The 26743-nt window shown below is 38.5% G+C and overlaps 3 protein-coding genes across 6 annotated transcripts in view; 2 read left to right on the top strand and 1 right to left on the bottom strand.

Moving 5' to 3' along the window:
* Nucleotides 1-8: 8 nt before the first annotated feature.
* gfer (growth factor, augmenter of liver regeneration (ERV1 homolog, S. cerevisiae)) lies at nucleotides 9-2096 on the bottom strand. The gene is made up of 3 exons (XM_079457612.1): nucleotides 1668-2096; nucleotides 1114-1322; nucleotides 9-683 (listed from the first exon to the last, which is right to left on the bottom strand). The coding sequence occupies exons 1-3, from the start codon at nucleotides 1878-1880 to the stop codon at nucleotides 521-523; spliced, it is 585 nt and encodes a 194-aa protein (XP_079313738.1). The 5' UTR covers nucleotides 1881-2096; the 3' UTR covers nucleotides 9-520.
* drg2 (developmentally regulated GTP binding protein 2) lies at nucleotides 1638-5194 on the top strand. Of its 4 annotated transcripts, none has more exons than XM_079457609.1 (14): nucleotides 1638-1958; nucleotides 2104-2181; nucleotides 2425-2524; nucleotides 2612-2772; nucleotides 2847-2936; nucleotides 3025-3085; nucleotides 3177-3267; nucleotides 3343-3415; nucleotides 3520-3610; nucleotides 3688-3785; nucleotides 3863-4028; nucleotides 4574-4632; nucleotides 4764-4817; nucleotides 4906-5194. In XM_079457609.1, exons 3-14 carry the CDS (start codon nucleotides 2461-2463, stop codon nucleotides 4990-4992), a joined length of 1095 nt encoding a protein of 364 aa, XP_079313735.1. In that variant the 5' UTR covers nucleotides 1638-1958; nucleotides 2104-2181; nucleotides 2425-2460; the 3' UTR covers nucleotides 4993-5194. The 4 variants fall into 4 exon arrangements, with proteins under 4 accessions (XP_079313735.1, XP_079313736.1, XP_079313737.1 ...); XM_079457610.1 differs by having other exon boundaries at nucleotides 1650-1944; XM_079457611.1 differs by having other exon boundaries at nucleotides 1675-1795.
* A 695-nt stretch (nucleotides 5195-5889) lies between these two features.
* myo15aa (myosin XVAa) overlaps nucleotides 5890-26743 on the top strand; it is a 36156-nt gene continuing 15302 nt past the window's right edge. Inside the window, exons 1-26 of the mRNA XM_079457455.1 lie at nucleotides 5890-5943; nucleotides 17583-17665; nucleotides 17837-17900; nucleotides 18073-18182; nucleotides 18335-18409; nucleotides 18916-19006; nucleotides 19482-19585; nucleotides 19780-19843; nucleotides 19930-20043; nucleotides 20120-20281; nucleotides 20398-20511; nucleotides 22558-22616; nucleotides 23421-23544; nucleotides 23623-23718; nucleotides 23797-23928; nucleotides 24043-24168; nucleotides 24267-24344; nucleotides 24427-24581; nucleotides 24805-24850; nucleotides 24946-25070; nucleotides 25181-25298; nucleotides 25396-25583; nucleotides 25671-25743; nucleotides 25830-25883; nucleotides 26330-26411; nucleotides 26495-26625. Coding sequence (XP_079313581.1) covers nucleotides 17583-17665; nucleotides 17837-17900; nucleotides 18073-18182; nucleotides 18335-18409; nucleotides 18916-19006; nucleotides 19482-19585; nucleotides 19780-19843; nucleotides 19930-20043; nucleotides 20120-20281; nucleotides 20398-20511; nucleotides 22558-22616; nucleotides 23421-23544; nucleotides 23623-23718; nucleotides 23797-23928; nucleotides 24043-24168; nucleotides 24267-24344; nucleotides 24427-24581; nucleotides 24805-24850; nucleotides 24946-25070; nucleotides 25181-25298; nucleotides 25396-25583; nucleotides 25671-25743; nucleotides 25830-25883; nucleotides 26330-26411; nucleotides 26495-26625 — 2568 coding nt within the window. The 5' untranslated portion in view covers nucleotides 5890-5943. The remainder of the gene's footprint in view (nucleotides 5944-17582; nucleotides 17666-17836; nucleotides 17901-18072; nucleotides 18183-18334; nucleotides 18410-18915; nucleotides 19007-19481; nucleotides 19586-19779; nucleotides 19844-19929; nucleotides 20044-20119; nucleotides 20282-20397; nucleotides 20512-22557; nucleotides 22617-23420; nucleotides 23545-23622; nucleotides 23719-23796; nucleotides 23929-24042; nucleotides 24169-24266; nucleotides 24345-24426; nucleotides 24582-24804; nucleotides 24851-24945; nucleotides 25071-25180; nucleotides 25299-25395; nucleotides 25584-25670; nucleotides 25744-25829; nucleotides 25884-26329; nucleotides 26412-26494; nucleotides 26626-26743) is intronic.

The following is a 26743-nucleotide window of genomic DNA, read 5'->3' as shown; positions in this document are numbered from 1 at the left end:
AGCAATTTAGATTTGTAGGCTAGATTTTTTATTTATTAAGGAGGTAAAAAGAATTACCCATTAATTGGTGATATATTTCATATAACATATACTTTATTGATACCTATAAACAAATAAAATAATTTTACACAATTCGGCTCTCCTGAGACTGACTTTTTCCATTCACTGACAGAGTTCAACTGTTTTAAAACCACAATCTTACAGACAAACTTGATGCTTGAAATATCATATAGACAATTGTAGCAACTGTTGTTCCTATGAAAATTCTGACTTTTTTTCAATTAGCATACTCTTAAAGTGATAGTTCACCCAAAAATGAAAATTCTGACATTATTTACTCACACTTTCATAGTTTCAAACCTGTATGACTTTCTTTTCTCTGCAGAACACTAAAGAAGATATGTGTAAATAATGACAGAATTTCATTTTTGGGTGAACTCTTTACGCACACTTGGCAGTGGCACTGTAACCCATTTTTACTTAAAGATGGATTAGGCTTGTATTTAAGCATACGAGGTGGTCAATCACAAGATCCATCCTTCCAGCCATCTCTCCATCGCTCATCCACCCGGCTGCAGTCGAACTCCGGCTTGCCTAACCGGACATTAATGCCATTATGTAGGCGACACAGCCATTGTGACAAGTTGTGCCGGTTGCTAGTGTCTGGCTGATCTGTTTTCAATCTGATGAGAAAGAATATCATTAAACATTATGTCCTATAACAAAAATGCCGTTAAAGGTCCAGTGTATGAGATTTAGCGGCATCTAGTGGTGAGGTTGGGAACTTGCAACCAACGGCTCACTCCACCCTCCCTTTCAAAGCACTACGATGACACAGGACTAAGATGTAGTCACGTCTTCGCTTCTTTGCAGGAAATAACGTTTTTAAGAAAAAACATGCTCTGTAGAAACAACATTCCATGTAGATAGAAATAGCTCATTATAACGTAATAAAAGCATAAAGCTTCCTTATGTAAGGTCTTTATACACCTCTGAACACATAGTTATGTATATTATATTGCATTTCTGTCAACAGATCCTCCAAAAATACACACTGGACTTTTAACACTGAGGCAAAGAACAAACATGAAACAAATATAATATAATCACAACCTTGATCTCAAGTCTTCTGCACATTCCTCACAAGGGAAGAACTTTGAGAAGAGGTTGATGAACTGACTCATCTCCTGTTGATGTGATGTGGACGGGGCATCTGGATAGTAAGCCGCCATACTGTGAAGAACGGACCATGAGTTCCTGCCCAACTCTTCTCTATCCAGAGGACATTCTACTGGGTTTTCAGTCTCTGCTGATCTGGTTTCCTGTTCAATATATCACGAGAGATTATTCACACACATATGGACTGATTAAAGTGTAAAGTGAAGAATGTAGTGGGTCCCTATTTTATCTAATACCTACGACACAAACAAATATGCTAAAGTTAAACGTTTTTCTGCCTATTTCTCTTTCTCTTTCTATTAGACTAGTTAAATGGTAAATGTTAGTACTTCTTTAAAAGTACTCATATTGACTGGGGTTGTTTGACATTTAAATCTATGTTATTCATGGTTTATTGTCAACAAATACAGATCCATACGATTAAATCATAAATAGCAACATTCTAATATACGTTAGGTACAGGTGTATATAATCAGAGGTGTCTTCACCTGCAGAGAGATTGGAGACGTCGGTTTCTGTTGAATTTTCATCCATGATTTAAAGTCTGTACACGCTCTGCACGGTTTCTTTGTCCGTTCACCGACAGCGGCCTGGTCTTTCCCCGTGCTCTCCTCGGGTAATCGTCCAGACACAGGGAACGAGAAACCCTCCATACCAGCGGGGTTACGTGTGGACGATTGGGACTCTGTATGCGCTGCCATGTTTCTTTCCACCTGTGGTTTCCACTCGCGCGTGATGAGCTGCGAAGCGCCATCTCAACGTTTGGTGAACACTTGTCGGTCGTGTCATCGTGTGTCAATAATCAATTCAATCTAGAAATAAGAGTCTTTGAAAATGCATCGCTCGTCGCATTATTGTTTAGTTATCGTTCACGTTTGCGTCGTAGGAACTAAACGTCAAGGAATTTGTTTCTCGTCGGAGTAGGTTCCGTGCAGCGCCGTGTGCCGCCGGATGGTGATGTCACCAGCAGTACATGCTGCACAGTTCGGGCTGCCCCAAACTGTAATTATACACACATTATTTTCTGTCAAGACACGATTGACAACATCATAGACTTGATGAAATATTGAATTTGAAAACTATGTTTTTGTGATGATGTTTGTTTGACAGTTAAGTCCGTAATAGTGTTAAGTGATACGTTTTTCAAGTGTGTGCTAGCCTAGCGTGTTACTGACAACGTAACTAGAGAGCGGGTGGTCTGTGCAGCTCGACTGACATTATTTTGTGTCACTTCACCTTTCACAGGCATTACATTAGAGAACACATCACATTTCATTGACAATGGGGATCTTGGACAAGATAGCAGAAATAGAGAGAGAAATCTCTCGAACCCAGAAGAATAAAGGTATGTCTCGTGATTACAGCATGGTGCACTTTTATCTGTTTACTGCTCAGCGTGGGACTCCTGGCCATTTATGAACTTGTTTTGCAGCGACTGAATATCATCTGGGTTTATTGAAGGCAAAGCTAGCCAAGTACAGAGCTCAGCTTTTAGAACCCTCAAAGTCAGCTGGTGCCAAAGGTGAAGGCTTTGATGTTATGAAATCTGGTGATGCTCGAGTGGCTCTAATCGGATTTCCCTCTGTTGGCAAGGTAACGGTGTTATCTGCATGGCATGCACATAATTCAATGTTTCAGACAAGCTCTAATGGATGCATTTTTTGTAGTCTACTTTCCTCAGTTTAATGACATCAACGGAAAGTGAAGCGGCTTCGTATGAATTTACCACACTGACCTGCATTCCGGGTGTCATTGAGGTGTGTGTGTTTTGAATTCTTTTTTGAAGTTCATTATTGTCATTTCTGAAAGATTGAGAGTTGGGCTTTATTTGCTTTACAATTTTAGTATAAAGGTGCCAACATACAGCTGCTAGATTTACCTGGTATCATTGAAGGGGCAGCACAAGGTGTGTTCATTTTAATTTTATAAGGAATGTGAATTTGTATGTCTGACTTCATGCCAAATTAGTTCTCATCTCGTAATTTCTTTTCTTTTAGGTAAGGGTAGGGGCAGACAGGTCATTGCTGTGGCCAGAACTGCAGATGTGGTCATCATGATGTTGGATGCAACCAAAGGAGAGGTTCAGAGGTCAGCTGTAGCTTACTGTCTTCAGCACGCAGACTCCCCCTGACTTTCTTTTAATTTACCTGTTCTTTTTCTCAGGGAGCTTCTGGAAAAAGAGTTGGAGACTGTTGGCATCAGACTCAACCGGCCCAAACCAAATATCTACTTTAAGGTGCGTTGTGCTATTCTAAACGAATATACTACATTTGTTTACATTTAAACACCGCTTACACACTTCAAACAAGGTGTGTTTCTAATTAAAAAAATATTTTGCAGCCTAAAAAAGGGGGTGGACTATCCTACAATTCAACGGTTCCACTCACACATTGCTCTGAGAAACTTGTTCAGCTTATTCTTCACGAATACAGTATCCTTTAGTAACATTTTGTCAACTTCTAAATGCAATGTGAAAAGAGTCGAAAATCTGCCTTAACCTGACTTTAGAAATATTCAACGCAGAGGTTTTGTTTAGAGAGGACAGCACCCCTGATGAATTTATTGATGTCATTGTGGGCAACAGAGTGTACATGCCTTGTTTATATGTAAGTATACATTTTAATTCAAGGTACAGTTTGATGTCACAATTTGTCAATTTGAGACTTATATTGTGATTTTGCAGGTGTACAACAAAGTGGACCAGATTGCTATAGAGGACGTGGATCGTCTTGCTCGTAGAGCTAACAGTGTGGTCATCAGCTGTGGCATGAAACTGAATCTAGATTACCTCCTGGAGCAGTTATGGGAATATCTATCTCTGATCTGCCTATATACCAAGAAAAGAGGAGGTGTGTTTCATTTTCCATTTTTAAGCAGTTGCGAGTGATGCACTGTTCTGCACTTTAAAAATGTAACTGTTTTTTTAGGGATGCACCGAATGTTCTGCAACCGAAAATATTTGGCCGAAAATGGCAAAAAAGCATGTTTTATCACATTACGTGTGATATGATCAAGCAGCAACCAGCGCAGGGAGAGAGAGAGAGAGACACGCTTTATTAATGCAGCAAACATGTTGGCAGTGTGTGGAGCATTTAAAAGTATCAGAGAGACACAGCATGGAACTTTCCGTGCCGGAGTAAATTTCTGAATGAAAGTGTCTTAACCGGTTGGGCTCGAAACCCTAAATATAAAAAGCATTTTGAACATTCAGTTTATGCAATAGTGAAAAAAATTGTCTAAAAAATCATTTGGACCACTTATATTTTACTTTTTTTAAATTAATTGATAATTGAATTATACGAAATAGCTTACGCACTAAAAGTACTACTATTGATTTATACATTTTGTATTAAATAAGCAAGCATTTTTTTCTTATTTTTTTGTTGTTGTTTAGCACGGCCAGATTTTGGTGACCCTATAATCATGAGACGAGGAGCATCAGTTGAACATGTGGTAAGTCTACAATTTGCTATTCCTGAATTTAAGCCTCACAAAACAACATTTAAAATAGATAAGAATCATAATATAGTGAAAGCATCACAAGCATGTATCAGATTCATGACTGTAATTCATGTTTCTTCCAGTGCCACAGAATCCACAGGACATTAGCGAGCCAGTTCAAGTACGCACTTGTCTGGGTAAGATCTTAAGTGAAACATGCACTTTTGGACTGCTGCTGTTCTATGCACAGTTTTTCTAAAACCCTTTTTTCGTTTTGGATCACAGGGAACAAGCACAAAATATAGTCCTCAGAGAGTAGGACTTACACACATCATGGAACATGAGGATGTCATTCAGATTGTAAAGAAATAAAATCTAGTCCTATAAAGAATCATCTACAGCATCAACAGAATGTTTGACACGCTGGTAAAAGAAGATTTTCCTGTTAATACAACAACAACTTTTTCACGACTTGAAAAAGTCAAGACTGCTCAAGACTACAAATTCTTTATTTTGTTTTATGAAAATAATCTGCCTGGTAATTCTCATTCAAATAAAAAACGTTCAAATTGTTGATTACTAGTATTCATACAATGAAATAAAGCTTTCTTAATTCATTGGATTGAACATTTGGGGAATGGGGGTCCCATAATTTGAGAGCACATTGAAAATCTTGAACTCTAAATCGGTGACATTGACCCTTTTAACACCCTTGTTAAAAAGGTCAGACTTCCTGTGCGTATGTCACTGTATGATCTTTGGAACATTTAGTCATGTTGGGATAAGAATGTTTCAGGAAGCTTAAAGAGGCAGTTTCTCCGGTTCCTCTATTTTTGGGTGACCTGTTCCCCCCAGTGCCAATTTAAATTGTTGTAACTAAATTAAAGGAAGATTAACAAATAAATTAACCTGTCTTTTACTGTCAACACTTCTGTTTTGGACGGAGACTGGAACTGTTTGAGAACAGCCCCTAGAACCCCCGGAACCCACCCCTGAACACGATTACGGGTCTCCCTGATTTGGGTACCTAAATGCTGACATGGCTTATGCTCATTGGAAAAAATCTTTAAATTAGTGTTTGGCTGTTTGCATCCCTTTGTATTTACTGGTTACTTTAAGTTCTGAAAATGTTTAAGATAATAAAAGGTTGACTTGTCCATAGATTGTTCAGCGTTTACAAGCCCCTAAAACCGACTTTACTGACGTAGTGTCAAAAAGATCAAAGTTCACCTTTACCTGAAGCACACTTGTCTTTAAACAGCTAGAGAAGTTCAGCCGTGGCCTCGGAGTTGGAGGATATACTCATTGTACAAGTATCTCAAGGTGTGTTCATTTTTCTCAGTGTTCATAGTTAAAATGATTATAAATAGTACAAAACACATTTGTTGACAGGTGGAAACATTGTAATATTTTACCACAGATAACCACTGGCATTTCATAGCTCCTTATACTTTCATGGAGAGGTAGAAATTACAGAAACTGACATGTCAGAGTGTTTTGATTGATAGAGGCTAAGCTTAAGCCAAGACTATTTCTTTGTTAAATTAGGATATTTTAGACAACAGAACTGACATTATTTCAATGCATGAGTCATTTTACTGAGTCCAGCATAAAGTATCTTCTTGTGAAGCCAATACCTCGAAAACACACCCATGATAAAGGGTGAGGTCTTCTGTCCATTATTGCAGAAGCGTTAAGCTAACAAGTTAATGTCTGCTGTGTTTGGACCATGACTCTTAGGCACTTTTTATACTCAAAAGATGTGGGCTGTTACTGTCTGAAAACCTAGAGCTGCCTACTCTATTCATTACAGAAAACTAGCATAATAGATGACATTAAATATGTATGCTGAGGCACTCGGGCTGTACAACCCGACAGACAAGTGTGGAGTGGGGAATTGTCAAGCTGTTGGAAGGCTGTTCCACTTCAGGCCTGATGGCTCTTGTGTAATTGGCCTACATTTGAAAGTGCTAAAATGATGAGCAGGATGGCAAGAGACTGTTTTGGAATAACTTGAGGATCGCTGGAGTTGTTTTGAATGAGTTCGGATGGAAAAATAACGGTAAGAGTGCGTTGCCAATGAGCTACGCTTGTGGATGTGACACTTGATGCTGGGACCATATGGTTCAGTGTGTGGGGGTGTGTTTGGCTTCAGGGCTAGTGTGCTTTGGGTTTAAGAGCTTCATTGGGATGTGTTATTTGCTTGAAGTAATGTCTTGTTATAATACTGTTTTGACTACGGCTTTTTTATGCGATAAGGGTTGACATGGTAAACGGTTGCACTTTTTTTTAACTTTAGAGCCAATTTAATATCAGCGTTTTTTTCAGCTAGGGACATTTTTTTAAGAGCCAAATGAAAAAAAATAACAAGATGCTTTTTTTTGAATAAGTACTTAAAAAAGTTAGTGGAAGTGTGAGCTTTCTGGAACAAACTGTACCAATGAGAAACCAGAGAGTCTCTGTAAGTTGGTCGGTAAGACTCAAAAGATGACAGTAAAGTAACAATTTAACACATAATTGTGGAATTGCCTGTTACATTTATAATAGCTTTGCCCTATTGCTTATATGGTGTTTTGATTTATTTGATGTTTTTAGTCTTTCAGTCTATGTTTGCTTCCACAATGAACATTTCAGTAAATTATTTTATTTACCAGATTGTTCAGTGAGACAAACTGGCTGAGGTCATTATTCACATAAAAGGACCTCATGAAAGCAGAACAGCATACAATGATATCAAAGTACACACGTTTTAGATTTTAGGCTACAAGTGGTGACTTTTTTTTAACATTTACACTTTTATAGATGCTTTTAATGGTATTGAAGAAGAAAGCATGAAGCAAGAGATTATTTGTAATATTAGGCCTATAATTATTGTCACGACTTTCATATATAAAGTGCACAGCTGTAAATTAGCTGATCCAAAGAGCTTTGCTGCCCCCTGCTGAAAAACTAGTATTGCACTTACTGTAAGGGATAGTTCACTCAAATAATTCTGTCATGATTTACTCATTTTTTTGGTTGTTCCAAACCTGTATACATTTTTTATGTTTGGTTGAAGACAGAGAAAGATATTTAGACAATTGCTTGTAACTAAACTGGCCACCCTTGACCATTGTAGGAAAATTACAATGGTAGTCAAAGGCGCCATAGAACAGTTTGGTTGTGTTCACCAGAACAAAGACAATATAAAGCCATTTTCCTTCTATGGTCAATGTTCATCAGAACAGAAATGTGTACAGATTTGGAACAAGTCAAATGAGATTAGGCTAAATGATGACAGATTTTTCATTTTTGGGTGAATTATCCCTTTAATCATTAGCGAAGACCACTTGAACATGTAAAAAAATACGCAATTGTATACGCAGCTTGTTTATTTGCATTCGTAAACTCAAGAGTTTAATCCAGGCCATTGACATTTCAAATGGTACATAGTAAGTAATACAGCAACCATTCAATTTGCGTGTCATTGTGTGAGTTGTGGGATACAGGTTTTTAATTCTGACAGTGATGCACTTTGTTTGCTTAGCAACCAGAGACAGGCTTGTGTTTTCAGAATAAAAAAATTATATTTGTCTGCTATCTTCTCAGCGTATGTGTGGTGTGATGCATTGTGTTCATATCATAGAAAGAGACATGTTGATTATAAGCTTAAAGTCTAACTACTAATGCTTTTATTTCACATCTGTTGAGTGTTTGCCTGAAGGTAGAGAGCTTTTTTTTGCAATGTGTGTTAGTCCAGCAGTGAACTCATGGGTTGGAAGGAAATCTTATTTTTATGTTACATCATACAATAGTAGAGGGCTGTGTGTCCTAAATTTTAGAAAAATATGAACTTTTAGAAGATGATTTGGGTACACTGAGGTTGTCAAAATGTAGAAAATATCATTTGTGTGACAGAAAAGCAAGGAACAATATCATGTCAGGAACAATATGAGGGTGAGTAAACCATGACATTTTCAATTGGGCGGCGTTATTCTTTTAATATGCTTTTATAAAAATGTTTACAAAAACATTGATTGTTAATATGTACCAGTAAGCTTTTAAAAACCTTACATTTGTCTGAAATTATAGTTGTGTGTGTCAGTTTAATGTGTGGCTTTGGTCTTGTTAAAAATGCTAGAATATTGTTTAGTTATTTTAAAGGGATAGTTCCCTCAACAATTAAAATCCTGTCATCATTTACCCACCATTTCATACCAGTGTGACAGCCATTCTTCTGTAGAACACAATAGAAGATATTTTGAAGAATGTTCGTAATCGAACAATGATGGTGACCAACATCCTTTATTTTCTCCATTATCTTATTAGTATTATATGTTTTATTTTTATCTTGTAAGCATTTAGCCATATAGGGCAAAGCATGTTAATTTGACCCCAGGTGCCCTGCTGAGGGTTCCCCTCATTATTTATTTATTAATTGCTGCGTTGACAAACATTTGGAGAATCATGAAACGTATCAACACTGTTTCCTTGATGTATTTCCTTTGATTTAAACTAGTGTGATGTAACTTTATTGTTTTGCATTACGCAACTTCAACCTTCATATTAAACATACAAATGAAAATGGACTGTATTTTAATGGACTGTATTTTTTATTTCACGTTGAAAACATTTATGTGACATTTACGATTTGGACAAATAAATATAGCACACTTCTAACTATTTCAAGACCATTTGAAATTGAATCCAGTCCTTCCCAAACCACTTGACTGTAACCCTATACAGCACTTGGTCTAGGTAAATAGCTAGGCTTAGATTTAAACAGGTTCGATTAAGGTTTGGGTATACGTTACGTCTGGCCTGGTGGCTAAGCTATGTGTCTTCACAGCTATGTGTCTTTGCCTGGTTTACCCCTTATAATATTTGGTTAAATTCAGCTGTAAGTGAAGACATATACATGCTGAAAAGTTATTTAGGACAAGCGTGTCATGTAATGTTGGAATGAAACAGGACAACCTAACTAGTTATAATGATTATTTATTTGTATTTTATGATCATAATTATGTTGACAGTTAAGAAGCTGTTATTACAGATTCGCTTAATGGGAATCGCTTAGTGTTTTAATCCCACTATTTTATCACAGTTGAATTGCTCAATAGAACATTTCCCATGCTTTATGCATGCACAGACATATTACCTTTTTGATAGTTACAGCATAATAATCTATTCAATGTAATTATAACATACTTGCGTAGTTTTTATTGTACATTTATGCATGTGAGGGTAAATATCTGAGGTTAACAATAAGTGGGGTTACTCTATATTTAGAGCTTTTCCGATTAACATTTCATTATTTCTCAGTGAACTGAATACAGACCAGTCATTAAGAATTTATTCCTACTAGAGTCATGAACTCTTGGATTATTAAGTGGTCAACAGTGACCCCTCGGCTTAATATACGATATATTAATGTGTGTGAATGTCAATGATAACTATTACATTTTTTAAAAAGTCGACATAGCGGAAAGGTATCATGATAATATTGTATGTAGGCACCCGTATGGTTTTCAAATCTTCAAGTCAAACTTACTAAAGCAAGAAATGTAACAAAATTAAAAAGAAGTATTATTGTTTGTTTTAGATGGGACTTGACATTTACAAGCAAAGGTTAAATATATGTCTGTATTTACTTTGTGAAGGATTTAAACTAAACCTCTGAATTAGATAAACTTCTGTATCTATAAAAAACACATTTCACTTTCAACTAGTATTTTTTTAAAACTTCCGTTAGCACACAAAATTTGCTTTGTTTCTTTCTATGTTCAATATTTGCTATGTGGTTTTGCATCCAGTGTCTTTGCACTGAATCAAAGTATCACTTTTGTTTGCAAAACATTTTTCTAATTCCCTATAACATCATCATGTATTTAACCCACCTCGATTGTTATGGAGAAGAGATTCCTCTTCATGCAGGATCATTACCATATTTCCGTGGATTTTGATAATGTTCTCAGACACAGTTTAGTAACAGCTCAGCCAACATGCATTATTTATACAGGAATGAGCTACAGAGATAATGTTACTCTAAGTCAGTGTAGTTGATACATTTAAGGTGCCCTTTGCAACCATCACGGGGAACCCACACATATTTGCAGACACATGCGTCTGGAGCTCTTCAATGACTCTACCTGCAAAACTCACTGAAGGAAAAAACTAACTGGAACTGATATACGGACATTCATGGATGCCAGCTATAGTGGACAAAAATACTTTTTTGGCAAATCTTTTGCCAAAATTAGCACTACAGCCAAGGACAAGCACCTGTTGGACGTTTGAGAGGAATAAGATAAATACCTGTTTGGACGTTTGAGAGGAATAAGATAAATGAGAGGAATGACACCTGTAAGGTAGAGTCCTAAACAGAAGAATTAGCTTTTTGTCTTTTTTTATTGGAAATGAGAGAATCAAGAGACTAAATAAGACATGATATAAGACATTGTGAAACTAGAGATCTATTTATATTTGCACTTTATCTTGACGCACATGCTGTTTTGAACATGATTTCTACATGGAACATTTGTTTTATTGTTTTACTTTTTCACTGACCGTCCATTTTTAATTCAGTGACATGCATTAGCATGAATTTTGCAGAACAAAGAAATGCCACCAAAGAAAGGAGATAAAGCTGCACCTAAGAAAGGTGACAAAGGAAAGGCACCGGAGACAAAAGAAGAAACAAAAGGAGGGAAAGATGATAAGAAAGCAGGGAAAGGAGGTAAAGAGCCTGCTAAAGGCAAAGGGAAAGAAGATCCGAAGAAAGGAAAGGGAAAAGGCAAGCAAGCAGTTCCAAGTGAATCCGAGGAAGCCTCCGAGGCAGAGAAGAGCGAGGTCGATGACAGCGAGGCAGTGGATGAAGAGGATGTACAGAGTGAGGATGATGGGGGTAAACGGGGGAAAGGAAAAGCTGCACTCAAGGGAGCATCTAAAGCAATGGCAATGAAAACTTTAGGCAAACCAGCTGCTGATCCAAAAACTGGTAAGCGTGCTAACATTAAGGCTGCATCCAAAGCTGTATCAGGATTCAAACCTGAGGAAAAGAAACCACAAATACAGCTAGGTAAAATGAAGGAAATCAATCTGAAAGGAGCCTCTTCGGCTATGATGGGCTTCTCCCTTCAGGGTCAGAAGAATGGTCAAAAGCAAGCTCCCAAACAATCTAAAAGAGGGTTAAAAAGCACATCTAGGCTCTTCCTGGGATTATCAGGCAGCAAGAAAAAGAAAAGCATGATGCCGAAGGCATTTCAAAGTACATCAAAGTTGTTCTCAGGCTTTGGGAAGTCAAAACCAGATGAGGAGAAAGGTAAAAAGGAAGAGGGTGGGAAATCGCTTTTATTGCTCAATATTGGTGGAAAGGCAAATAAAACTGCAGCGGCAACGTCAGGGCTTGGAGGCAAATTTAAAGGCTTCTTCAGTAAAAAGAAAACAGGAGTTGAGCGATTCAAAAGTAAGGGATGGGCTCTGGGGAAAATATCAGGAGCAGCTAATTGGCTAACTAATAAATTCATATCCAAAACATCTAGACAATTGGGCCGCTCTGTTCGTTATGGCCGGTCGAGCATAAACCAAGATCATGGCTATCAGAATGGAGGATATGAATATGATGAGGGTGAGTTTAGTTATGAGGAAGACGATGATGCTCAAAACAGTTTTAGCAGAAATAACCCTAGTGGGCGATATAGGGGCAGGAATCAGGACAGCCAAGGGCACTTCAGAGGACCACATCAGTATGACTACTTTGAAGAAGACCACGAGTTTTATGATTATCCTGAAGATGAATATGGCTTCTATGATGAGGAGAATGAATATAATGATCCCATGTATGAGGATGGATATGACTATTATGATGAGGACTATTATGATGAGTATGATGGAAGGCAACCATATGGGTACAATGATGATAGAATGGACTATGACTACAGGCACCAGAGAATGGATGAATATGGGTACCCTGTTGATGGTATGGAATACTATGATGAAATGGGTTTTGCTATCGAAGATGATTTTGGCTACATTGGGAATGATGGAGAATACTATGACTATGGATATTATCCAGAACAGTCTGAGTATTATGTTGATCAGCCAAATTATTATAACCACTATGAAGGTGTTTCAGATGCCTATATGTATTCAGGTTATCCAAGTGTATACCATCAAAACCAGTACAGCTACAGTGGAGATCCGACTGCAGTTTACCTTGACCCTCAGTTGGTTGCTTACCAGCCATTTATGTACACGGTAGAGAATGTCATGGAACCAACAGAACCAAGTATGGTAACCACCGCAGAAATGTACGGCAATGAATTTGTGCACACACCAACAGATGGAATAATGACTGAAGAGTCATTCAGGTTCCCAAGGCCACAAGTTAAAATGTTTGGAAAAGAAAGACTGGAAATTGCAAACCCAATGCCTCAGATCCAGAGAAATGATCTTGAGATGTTTACAGACCAGCTTGACAACCAGCATTTTTCTTTACCTGTGGGATTTCCTTTATACACTCCACAGCAACAGGACGCTGTACAGACGTCATTGTCTCAAACACCCATGTTTATCCAGCAAACACCATCATCTATTGTACCACCAAGTAGTCCCATTTTTTATCGATCACGTCAAATACCAACCTCCCCTGTTCTTCAAGCAAGACCCTTTCCATCTCCAATGCAGGTGTCACCTGTCCCAAGCAGACATTCCTTTGGACCTGGGCCCATTCCGCTCTCAACACCAGCATCTCCTATTCTGTCTGCAAGGAGATTTGATCCCACTTTAAGCGATGCAGTAACCCCCCATTTAGCTTATGCAGATCCTATGTTTCAGAGGCTTGATTTTCCACAAGAAAATGTCCAACCAACAACAATGAGACATTTAAATCATCTACCTTCACCACAGCTTTCCTTAAGACAAAGCAATTTTTTACCTGGTCCACGCAGCCCTGTTCTTCGCCAAAGACATGAGGTATATGAGGAAATGGGTCCAAGGTTCTCGCCAAGGCAGTCTAGAAAGTTTGGCCCACCATCATACAATAATAATGCACAAAGACAATTTTCTCCCATGCAAAGGAGAAAATTTAGCCCACCCTCTTCTCCACAACCATCTAGGCAAGTACCATCACCCATGACTTCTTTAAGGGGAAAATCTCCAACACCTCAAAGAAAGCCTTTTGGTTCTCCTCTTGTTAATGGACGAGAAAGTCCTCCAATGTCTCCACGGGGCTCAATGAGAAGGCGAAGTTCTCCATCTTCTCCTAGACCAGCCATAAGACAAAATGTTCAAACTAGCCCTGCCCCTTCAATAAAATCTAGATTTAGGCCAATTGGGAGAGGCAATCAAGAGTCTTTCATGTCCTCAAGATCTATAAGGAAAGGTTCTCTTTCACCAAAACGCTCTTTAAGGAGAAGGAGCCCCTCCCTTTCTCCAACAATAGGCCAGCAGTTTCCAGAGGAAAATTCTTCATATTCACCCCGCAGAGTCACATCTCCCATCCAAAGACCTGCATCTCCAAGACCAAAATCTCCCCATGTTTCTAGGTCCCAACGTCCTCTGTCCCCATCAGCATCAGTATATTCTGGCAGAATTCAACATGAACCACAAGAGCTTCCATCTCGTTCCTCCACACGTAGATTCAGAGGACTTGGAGGCAACAAAGTGCCAATGGGAACAGTAAAGCCATCACCTGTTGATCCAATTTTGCAAAGGAAATATCGTCATGGTACCCCTCAATTGCAAAATGTTGCTCCATTTAGATCTTCTGTCCATAATGCCTCCATGGGCACAGGAGCTTTGAATCAAAGTGCTAGATCTTCCCCAATGTTGGCAAGACAGGGTTCAAGACCTACAGGTTTTCAAGACTCAAAGAGATTTTTTCCACCTGGAACACCAAATCCCCAGAGGGGTTTTCATAGACCTGTTGGGAGAGGGCGTCCTGTTGTGAGAGTACCAATAAGTCCTGTACCTCTCAGGCAGTCAATAAGAGGGCAAAGTCACCCCGGTGTTAGGAGTGCTCTTCCACCTTTTCATCAACAAGTTCCAATACAGCAACCTGGTATGCCTTCACCACAACTGTCTATAAGACATGTACCAACACCATGTCCATCACCTCAGCTTTCAGTGAGAGCTGGTTCACCAATATCTATACGGTCAACATCACCAAACCTCTCATCTACTCTTCAGAGAAATGCTCTCCATAATCAAATAATTAATCGTGCCTCACTTAGATCACCATTTCCACCTATTGGTACACCTCAGCCTCAAGAAATAACACAGTTTTCCCAGATGGTTCAACAAAGTCCATCTCCTCTTTTATCAAATGCTTTGCAGAACCCAAATCTTGGTGGTGCTGTCTTAAGTTCACCTCTTCCAAGATTTAAGTCTCCAATGCCTCAGGTTTACCAAAGTGTATCTCTGAGCTCTTCTCCAGGCTTAACAAATGCATTACAAAATCCACTGCTCCGGAATGCCAATTATCGCTCTCCATTGCAAAGGCCTTCTTCTCCCCATTCTGTAGAGGCACCTCAAGAAGTTCAGGTTATTAATCAGAGCTCTTCTCCACTCTCTAATGCATTGCAAAACCCTTACCTACGTAATGCCTCTTTCACCTCTCCACTGCAAAGAAGCACATCTCCTTTACCTCCAACACCGGTAGCTCATCATGGACCACAGAACATCTTACAATCTTCTTCAGTGTTAAGTAATGCTCTACAAAATCCCCAGTTACGTGGTGCCTCATACATCTCACCTCTTCAGAGGAATACATCTTTATATGCCCCGGTAATGTCACAGTCTGATCAACAAACAGCACTGTTATCAAATGCACTTAAAAATCCAAACTTAAGGAATGCATCATACACCTCTCCACTAAGTAGAAGTCCAACACCTTTCCAGCAAGCACAAGTACATTCCTCCCCTTTGTCAAATGCATTGAAGAATCCGAGCCTTCAAGGTGCTTCTTTTCGTCTTCCTGATGGATCAATAATATCAAGGAATTTAGGAGGACAGAGACAGGAAATTGCAACATCTGTGCTGTCAAATGCATTGCAAAATCCCAATCTAAGAAAAGCTTCCTATAGACTCCCAGATGGTACCATAATATCACGTAATGAGCCAACTCCACCAGCTCCATCTTCAATGTTGTCTAATGCTCTTCAGAATCAAAACCTTCGAAAAGCTAATTACAGGCTTCCTGATGGAACGCTTGTGTCTAATAGCACTGAGCAAACAGCTGACATAGCAAAATCCTCACTCTACTTGGGAAGTGCTCTACAGAATGTCAATCTACGTAACGCATCGTATAAACTACCCGATAGATCGCTTTTCTCCCGAAACCAGCAGCCAGAACAGCCATCCTCTTCACTTCTTTCAAATGCTCTTCAGAATTCCAGTCTTCGTACGGCTTCCTACAAACTCCCAGATGGAACCATTCTGACTAAAACCTCTGAACCAGAACCAGAGCAAACTATTTCCTCTCACTTGTCAAGTGCATTACAAAATGTTGGTAAAGCCAACTATCGCTTACCTAATACATCTGGGCTTTTTAGAAATCCAAAAGAAGAGAAAACTCCCCCTTCAATGTTGTCCAACGCCCTTCAAAATCAGAATCTTCGTAAGGCTTCTTACAGACTGCCTGACGGGTCAATCATGACCAGAGGTAAACCAGATCAAAGTCAAGCAGCCACATCCCCCTTTCTGGGAAATGCCTTGATGAACACTAACTTACGCAAGGCCTCCTACAAGCTGCCAGCAGTATTGGGACAATCTCCAGACGACCCAAGGTATGCAGTGGTGACCCCACAGGTTCATGGTCAATCTGGTGAACACTGGGCTCAAAATCAAATAATAGATCCTCATGAGCCAGATGATGTCTGGTCTTCAGAAAGAGTCCTCCCTCATCATACTGTTCAGAACCTCACAAAATGGTCCATGTATAGGGATGAAGAACTGGAGAATTTTGTCATCCCGGTGCTTCCTGGCCAGGACATAGGTAGCGCAGAGCCTGCATGGGTACCAGATAGGGAAGGTGAACCTCAAGGAAACTGGTATGACAAGGTAACTTATCTGGTATATAATTACCTTCTAAAGGACTATACAGTTGCTATTTTAATTGCAATATAGACTGTCCCTGACAACAATATTAGCTTGTCAAAATCATAAATGTATGTTAATTTTGTTTCCTTAGTAGATAGTCTGATATCTGTAACCATATGACAATAATATAAGTATGATTTAAGCATTGGATTCTAAAACAATGAGCTAAATCTTTACAGAGACATTTTTAATTGGAAAGAAAAAGATAAAAGTGGGATGCTGACTGGATATTAAACAATATTGACCCTGGATGACTTTGGTACCTAAAAATCCTTTTGAAATAGAAAATAACTTGTATTAAATTTAAATAAATTTAAGACAAATACATTCGCCACTGTGCACCAAAATACATCTGCCATAACAGCTATATCGCGACACAGGTATCATACATTTTAAAGTAACAAAAGAGTTAAAGGTCCAGTACATGAAATTTAGTAGCATCTAATGGTGAGCAGCATCTAAGGGTGAGGTTGCAAATTGCAACTAATGGCTCACTTCACCTTCTAAAGACTACGGTGGCTGACACTGCACAAACATGTCATCATGTTTTCGATTCTTTGCTGAAGGAGATGATATATTTACGAAACACGCTCTGTAGAGCAGTTTGTCCGTTTAGGACTACTGTAGAAACAACGTGGTGAATTACATGCAAGGGCACCCGCGGTGTATGTAGATAGAAAAAGCTCACTCTAAGCTAATAAAAACATATCGCTTCATTATGTATGGTCTTTACAAACCTCTGAACAAATAGTTATGAAAAATTATATAGCATATCTGACAATAGAAACTCCCCAAAATACACATTGAACTTTTAAAAGTGGCTTCGTCATTTTTGGTGAAATACAGTTTGTGATCTTTATCTTGTACTATAATATGCTTTTTAGATGTACTCGATTCGAAGTCTGCCTACAATGTTGTACCGAGAATGTGCTGAGGAGGAGGGGATTGAGGACATGACACAGCTTGAGTATGTATTCGTTAAATATGTAAATTATAGTTTGCTGTTATAATTATAGTTAGCCACAATCATCCACACTGCATAACATCAGTTTATTCAGTATCTCTAATATGTTTTACACTGAAAATATTTTATGTTTATGTTTTAAAGAAATTTTATTTTCATAAAAAATCTCTCTAGAGAGCTGCATGAAGGTGCTGTGTTATTGAATTTGAAGAAAAGGTTTGAGCGCAATTTGATATACGTAAGTAGATTTCAAAGCCCTGGAATAATGCCGATGCCTGTGTTCTGAAAACATTTTTATTTAAAATGAAAGGGTTTCTTTTCTGTATTTTTCTTACACGACTATTATTTTGGCTTTTATACATTTCAAACTTGAAAACAGATTATGAAAAGTACTTTGTCCTTCTTTAAAGACTTATATTGGAAGTATCCTAGTGTCTGTTAACCCTTACAAGATGTTCAACATCTACGGAACAGACATGGTTCTGCAACACAAAGGGCATGCGCTTGGAGAGAATCCACCGTAAGCTTTCATTCATTCATTCATTCATTCATTCATTCATTCATTCATTCATTCGTTCGTTCATTCATTCATTCATTCATTCATTCATTCATTCATTCATTCATTCATTCATTCATTTAAAAAGGATTCACATTTTTTCTAAATTTTTCCAGACATCTATTTGCTATTGCGAATGCCTCTTACACCAAAATGATGGATGCCAAAGAAAACCAGTGCATTATTATCAGGTAAGGTCTTTTGAAATTATTTAGGAGAACATCCACATACCTCACGTAATGCAAATTCATTAATCAAACATACAACTTAAATGGACCAGAATGGCAGAGCTTAAACATCAGAGATATGTGTGGTCTCCTTAAGTAGTCTTTGAAGCAAATTGAACCATCAGTGTCAGTTCTACTTTACACAGCTGGTGATCTGGAAAACTTTAAACCTATCTCTGACGAAGATAGCTGTAAGGAAAGACTAATGATGTCTAGGCCGTGAGATCATGTCTCTGTGAAATGCACCCATGGGTGTTCAAAGGCAGTCACACTCAAGCATTCGATTTCACTTCTGTCTGATGATCACACACCTAGGTCATTACTTAAGTGCCAAGTAAAGCGCAAGGAGTGGCATCTTTGCATGCCAAGTCGCATTCGGTGCATTTTTAGGATGCAGTTAAGGAGTTAAACAGGTCCTTGAGGGGGTTTCACTCACTGTGTGCTCTAAATGTGCTCTTTTTTTCTTTCAGTGGCGAGAGTGGCTCTGGTAAAACAGAGACCACAAAGCTGGTTCTCCGCTACTTAGCTGCAATACATCACAAACAGAACATCACACAGCAGGTATGTGTTAAATCATGAAGTCTCGGCCAAACTTCTGCTTAAGGAACTGTTTATTCACATTTTGTAATTTGGCTTTTACCTGTCCTTTGCTTCACACGCTCTCATACAGATTGAGGTATTGTATTTTGTGTGTTTTGTAATACATCTATGTGTGTGTTTCTGCTCTCATTTATATCTCTGTCATCATTTATTCACCCTCATGTCGTTCAAAACCTATATAATGACTCTATTTGTTCTGCGGGTTAGGGTTTTCTGTTGGTCACCAACAGTCTTCAGAATATCTTCTTTTGTGTTCTGCAGAAGAAAGAAAGTCATGCCGGTTTGGAAAGACATGAGGGAGAGTAAATACAGTTTTTGGTTGAACCATCCCTTCAAACAGACATGTTTTTATACTGTTTGAATAGTGTAGTTTACAATTCACGGGCAATAATTGCTATTTTCTTGCGACCTTTATTTTCGTTCTTTTCATCTATAGATTCTAGAAGCAACTCCACTCTTAGAGTCATTTGGAAATGCCAAAACTGTTCGGAATGACAACTCAAGTCGATTTGGGAAATACATGGAAATATTCATGGAAGAGTAAGTTCATTTATTATCGTATACCTTTACTGTGATATTGATACACCCAGCAAAAGGAAACATTTCATTGGAGTGCTCTTACAACTGTAAGAGGATAACAGGTCAACATCCTGCTTAAAATGACTGTTGGTACATGCATGGGTTAAGTTGCAAATTACATATTAATGCATGTCTGATTTTCCTGCTCCAAACAGAGGGGTAATCAGCGGTGCCATAACCTCACAGTATCTACTTGAAAAGTCCAGGATTGTGTTTCAGGTATTCTTTACTACTCTAATAATGTAGACCTTTAGAGTAGCCTATGTAGATTCTTAATCCTTAATTTCCATATTTTTCTCTTTCAGGCCAAAGATGAAAGAAACTATCACATTTTTTATGAGATGCTGGCAGGTCTTCCTTCGCAACAAAAGCAGTCTTTTTACCTTCAAGAGGCAGAAACGTACTATTACCTCAATCAGGTGAGGATGTGCTTTTCTAGATTATTGTAAAAATGGCTCATTTATCTTACTTACGCAAAGTTTTGTTGCCTGTTAGGGTGGAGACTGTGAGATTGCTGGCAAAAGTGACGGAGAGGACTTCCGCAGGCTCCTCAGCGCCATGGAAATACTTCACTTCAGTGCCGAAGACCAGAACAGTATCTTCAGGGTCCTGTCTTCCATCCTCCACCTTGGAAATGTCTTCTTTGAGAGATATGAGGTAGAAGCTCAAGTTCAAATCACACTTCACACACCTTAATTTTGCTTTATTATAAAACAATGGTCTGTTTCAGTGGTTTGATGAATTAAGTTTGACTTGTGTCTGTGTCTTGACAGACTGAATCTCAGGAAATGGCATCAGTTGTGAGTGCTCAGGAGATCAGAGTGGTGGCTGAACTTCTGCAAATCTCCCCAGAGGGCCTACAAAGGTCCATCACCTTCAAAGTTACGGTAAGAAAGTCTTGCTTTATAATACATAAAAGTCATTTTTACATAGGTACATATAGTTTATACATTCATGTTAGTGGTTTCGGGCCACCGTGTACTGTGAGTTCTACATGAACTGACACTGTTTGCAAAGTCTGCACTCGAGGATAACAACAATAGAGGTGACTCACCTCTCGACCTCACATGAACTGCTGGCGGGCCTCACGCCAGTCCCCCCCGCTAAGTGTCAGCACACTGTTATATGGGGATTTATCATTACATCATTTTGTTCTTGTCCTATATGAAAATAACTAAACTGCCACATGCTCGGTTTGACTTTTTAAAAGCAGTCACACAATGAAAGCAGCAAATGGTCCGTAAAAGCCCCAAATTGCTCAGGTAGAATAACATTGCAAGTTTAAAATGGCAGGGCAGCAAGCCATATTACCATGGGAACCGTGTAACCCAGTCAGGGAAAACCCTGAGCAGGAACAAACAGCAAGAGCCCTGATGCCATATCAGCCTCCCAACACGGCCAGTGTTACAGTCCCTTGTTGTGCACCAGATATCATCCAACCCTCCGCAGGGGTGCCACCAAGAGGTCTAATGCAGTATTACCCTGCTTTCAAATACATTAAAATGAGGCATGTTGGAGAAATGACGATGTCTTCAATATATTTTGACTATGAAAACACTACAGTATTATACGAGTATTACTGTACAAGTATTATACTAGAACACATAAGTATAAAATAACACGTTAGTATAGAAGAGAGACATGACCCTTGAAGCTTAAAAGAGATGTATGTAATTTCTGTGCAACTACAAGCAAAAGAATAACAATGTCTGCCATTGGTCAGCAAAAAGATCCCACTCCTAACTTATTATATGGATCACAGCCACAAAAAAAAAACAGAGCCATCATTTTAAGATAAAGTGAGCTATATGCTACTTAAAGTATATCATATATGACACAGTTCGGCATCAGAAGAACATAACCAAATTCAGCAGAATGCTATTTGACACCAGCCACAGTTATAATAAGTGATTAGCGGACAATGTGTCCTGGTACCTATTGATTAAAAGACACATGTGACTATTAAGCAATAGTACAGTCAGCAACTTGTATCCAAATAAGCTAATTTTTGTATAATTTATTACATATACAGATATGAATATCTCTCGAGTGTCTGTCAAACCATAGTGAGATTATTCAAATGTCTGGTCCTATTCAAACCTGGGACTTTTCTCCATTCCAACAAAAGGTAGTCTTTCAGCTCACTGTTATATTCCAACATTGTCTGACTTCGAGTACGCTTCAGAAAAGAAAGATGCATCCAACGAGATTTCCTTTACGAACTCCCTGTTTTCACCTTCCACATATTTTCCATCTGACGCATCAAGGGCTGAATCCTCAGCTGTCTCTATATTCCATTTCTTCTGGTGGGGATCATCAACATGCCGCATTCAGTTTCTCACATCAGTTCCTGGTGTTTCATCGAAAATCCTTGCATATGAGCCTTTACTCAAAATCTTTGTTTCAGTTTGTCCAAAATGCATCCAGTGCTCATCAATGTTCACAGTCCTATGGTCAAGTTGTGCTTTGGGCTGCTACTGATGACGGCTAGTGTGACACCTGAGTAAAGCCTTCAATGTAATATAATTCATTCTTCTAATTACAGCAATCAAGTCTTCGGTTTGTAACAGGAGCAGCCTATACTCAAAAGTAATTTCCCCTTAGTTCAATTGAATTGGACAGTGATATTGTGGTTCTACAGGACTGGGCTTTATCTGATGTAGCCATTAAGCACCTGCTTTAAGACACTGACATCAGAATTTTAATGCCGCTGAGATACAGATAGTATATTCAAGTAAGGTGAATGAAGAACATATTCTGCCTCCATGCTAGTCTATGTAATGCAATATATTTTCTATTTAAAAGACCTTAAATGTATAATTTGAGAATGAGATTAGTGTTGTGTGGCCACAGATGTAGTATGCTGGTTGTGTTTACTGTAGCTGTTCTTCAGGGTACATGTCACCTTCACATTATTCTATGTGTTTTTATAGGAAACCATGAGAGAGAAGATCTACACCCCCCTGACTGTTGAGAATGCAATTGATGCTAGGTGAGCACCAGAGAGACATGGTGTCAGGCATATGCAGTTCATGGTATTATCACTAAACTACAATCTTTTATTAAAGGGACACGTCACCCAAAAATGAAAATTCTTTTATAATTTTCTCACCTTTGAGTTGTTCCAAATCTGTACACAATTCTTTGTTCGTTGCTTATAACCAAACAGACCTCCCTTTAAGGGGACATTTGTTTTATTTTGTGTATGTTGTGATGTGTTGAGCCTTGATGTCTCCTTGATGTGTCCTGAAGCAAAATCACTTGAGAAACACTGCTTACCACTGATACCATGGTACTGAATGATTTTAATAATCAAGCAAGTGCAGCATGTTTATGGATCTGTGATTTGTAACACATGGGGTCATGTTATGGGCAAGTGTTCAAAGAAATTGGTCTATTTTTGTTACACATATCTGGCAACCCTGACATTTTTAAAGCTACGGTAGGCAATATTTTTCAGATACGTTTTTGGTATACTGCTTGAAAGTTTCTTTCACATCCTAGTGAGACAGCGATCAATTTGCAAAGTGGTCAATGTTAACACTTGCAGCTTCTGCACTGGGTGTGAGTGATGTTCTTTGAAGGAGGCGTGGCTTTGCTTTGCTCACAACTTTGAAATTGCCTACCCTAGCTTTAAATTTAAATGAGATTAGTCTAGAAACAATAACAGACATTTCAAGAATGAAATTCTTCACTTGGAATGAGTGAATCTCCAGTGAAATATTGATGTTAACTGAATGCTGTGTACCTTGCGATCATCCAGCTCAAAGTACATTTGCCCTCTCAATCATAACAGAGATGCAGTTGCCAAGATCCTGTATTCCCTTCTGTTCAGCTGGCTAATAGACAGAATAAATAAGCAGGTTTATCCTCGGAATGACGCACTGTCCATCTCCATCCTTGATATCTATGGATTTGAGGTATAGTGAAGGTGCTAGCCAATACATTACATTGCATCTGTTTTGCTTTTGAGTGAATCCCAATTCTGTGTTTTGTAGGATCTTACCTTCAACAGCTTTGAACAGCTTTGCATAAACTATGCAAATGAGTACCTTCAGTTCTTTTTCAACAGGGTCATTTTCAAGGAAGAGCAAGTAAGTTGTTGAATAATTCTTTGAGTATTGTAGATTTCCTATGTCTAAATTATTTCCTTTAAATACCGTATGTCCAAGGATGAGTATAACAGGGAGCAGATAATCTGGGAAGAGGTCCCTTTCTCTGACAACCAGGCGTGCATTGACCTCATTGCTGCAAAGCCTCATGGGATTCTCAAAATACTTGATGATCAGAGCTGTTTTCCACAGGTATCAGTTTGTAATGTTTATTTATGTTTTGGTAGAGTTCACTTATTTATCATTGTAGTTTTCATCTTTCATAATTAATGAAGATTAATTCATGTGTTTTTTTTATTTCATCAGGCTACAGACCATACCTTCCTTCAGAAATGCCATTATCACCATGGCAACAATCCACTGTATTTCAAGCCAAAGATGCCTCTTCCAGAATTTACCATTAAGCATTATGCTGGGAAGGTTTCCTATCAGGTACTCCCACAAATCTTTAATTTCTTTCACAATATAATTTTTCTCTGAAACGCAATCACGGTTTATGATTGACATTTTCATTTGACCATTTTTTACAGGTTCAAAAATTTCTGGATAAGAACTATGATCAGGTTCGGCAGGATGTTCTTGACCTTTTCATCCAGAGCAAAAACAAGGCAAGACTTAGACGATCGAGCTTACATTAGCTTTAGGACCTAAATGACAATAACGAAGTAATGCTGACATTGTTCCCTTAAGATGGTATCACATCTGTTCATGAGCTACGGTGAGGTCCTCAACCAGCAGAGGTCTAATCCTGGGAAAAACAGCACGGTTACAAGACGACATCAAGCTTCAACAGTGGCAGCCAAGTTTCAAATTTCACTTATGGAGCTTGTTGAAAAGATGGAGAGGTAACTCAACATGTATCATCTCTTTCCTTTTGAAACTCGACTAGAAGTATATTGCACTAGCAATGTCAACGTAATGTGTTTTAAGACCCAAGTTGCACACACACACACACACACACACACACACACACACACACACACACACACACACACACACACACACACAAACGGAAAAAATGTAACGCAATATGAATTGTATTCAAATGTGATTGTTTTTAACTAACAGAGCCAACCCATATTTTGTGCGATGCATAAAGCCAAACCAAAACAAGGTAAGAAACAGCAGTCATCGAGTTTATGGTTGTTAAACTTTTAACAATGTCTTGGCTGGAATTGAAGTAATCTGAGAGTGTGTGTAAACCTTCAGGAGCCTGCTGTGTTTGACATGGAGCTAATGAGCGCCCAGCTTTGCTATTCTGGTATTTTGGAAACCATTCGAATCAGGAGAGAAGGCTATCCAGTCAGAATTCCCTTTGACGTCTTCCTTTTCAGGTAAAAACTCAAAGCCAAAGTCATTAACATTGGGCTTTTAGGGTTTTGTGAAACCATCAGCTATTAACTGTTTGTTAATATATTACCAGCAAATTAATTTTGTTCTTTAGATATAAGTCACTGTTGGGCCTCAAACAGCCTCCTCCTGCCAATGGTGAAAACTGTGTCATCATGTTGAGAAAACTTTGCCCTTTGAAGCCTGGAGCATTTCAAGTGGGTGCCACCAAGGTGAGTGTGATTCCTTGGACTCAAGACTCAAAGGGACAGGTTAACATTTGTGGGTGAACTGACCTTTGAATCTCTCTCTTGAATCTTTTTTTTTCAGTTGTTCATGAAAGAGGATATATATTTCCTGTTGGAGAGTAAGAGGGACAGAGTCAGGCATGTTGCTGCGTTGACTCTGCAGCGTTACACAAGGATGTTCTTCGTGAGAAAACGCTACACAGACTTCCGCATGAAGATCATACGGTTGCAGGCCCACTGCAGAGGCTACCTTGCAAGGAACAGACCATTATTTTTCTGTCTAAATAACTGCTAGGACCTTTTTATATTCAGAATAATATTCATATTCATACATGCTCTTTACAGGAAACAGTATAGGAAAATGAGAGCTAGCCTGGTGAAATTACGCTCTCTGGTCCATATGTACGTTGACCGCAAGCGGTATATTAAGGTAAGAACAACATATATATTTTACGTAGTGATCAGGCTAAACTGTATTCCTGTGTATAACTGTTTCTTCTTTTTATTTGATTTTAGCTGAGATATGAGGCCAAGAGGAAGGCAGAAGAGGAACAGCGGAGAATAGAATTGGTTATAATGGCTTTCTTTCTCATCATGTTGAAGTGAACATTGGCGTTTGTGTTAATTCAAGATAATGCAGCATTTTATGTGTAGATCGGTGTTAATAGGGATCATTTTGACAGTATTACTGTCTTTACAAGAAACTTTTTTTTAACTTTTTAGTACATCGTAAAAGTATCCTTAGTGACTGTTAAACTTTTATATTAGAAGCAAGGGAACTCCTCACCACCAGCATTTCTAAAAAAGTTGACAGCCATTTTAACATTTTTAAGTCACTTTCACAAAACTTTAAAGGCCCCCAGAATATTTTCTTCTGTATGAACATACAATAAAACAAATGCAAAAATCTTGTCAGTGGTGTAAAAAGAGTAAACACAACCCATATTGATATACTGATATATTGATATTCACTTTTTTTATTAAACCTTAAAGTACTTACAGTATGGTCTTTGCAGGAGCTGTCAAGACGAGAAGTGGTAAACGTCACTCATCTTGTCATTCCAGCTGAACTTGGAGCATTGCTGCAGGCAGCCGCAGGTACTTCAAAAACAATTTATGTTTAAAATACCGCAACATTTCTGCACACTGACTGCCTCACCTCTTAAGTCTATGTTTTTAAGGCGGTAGAGAGCTTCATTCTGACTGCCTGGCTCTGGTTCAAGCTCCGACTGTTCAGGTTGAGTCACAGCTCACGCTGCCTCTTGACATCAACAACAACACCATCTCTAAACTTGTCCAGATTTACTTCAAAGTAAGTAATTCATTGCCCCAAAATATTTAATATTCAGGTTTTCAGTCAGGACTAGCATACTATATGTTGCAATTCTTTGATGTATACATTTATAATTATAAATATTGAATTGTATTTC

Source organism: Barbatula barbatula, assembly GCF_947034865.1.
Source record: "Barbatula barbatula genome assembly, chromosome: 5".
Classification (NCBI taxonomy): Eukaryota; Metazoa; Chordata; class Actinopteri; order Cypriniformes; family Nemacheilidae; genus Barbatula; species Barbatula barbatula.
Note: the sequence above shows the minus strand (reverse complement) of the source record. Positions and strands in the feature narration are given on the sequence as shown.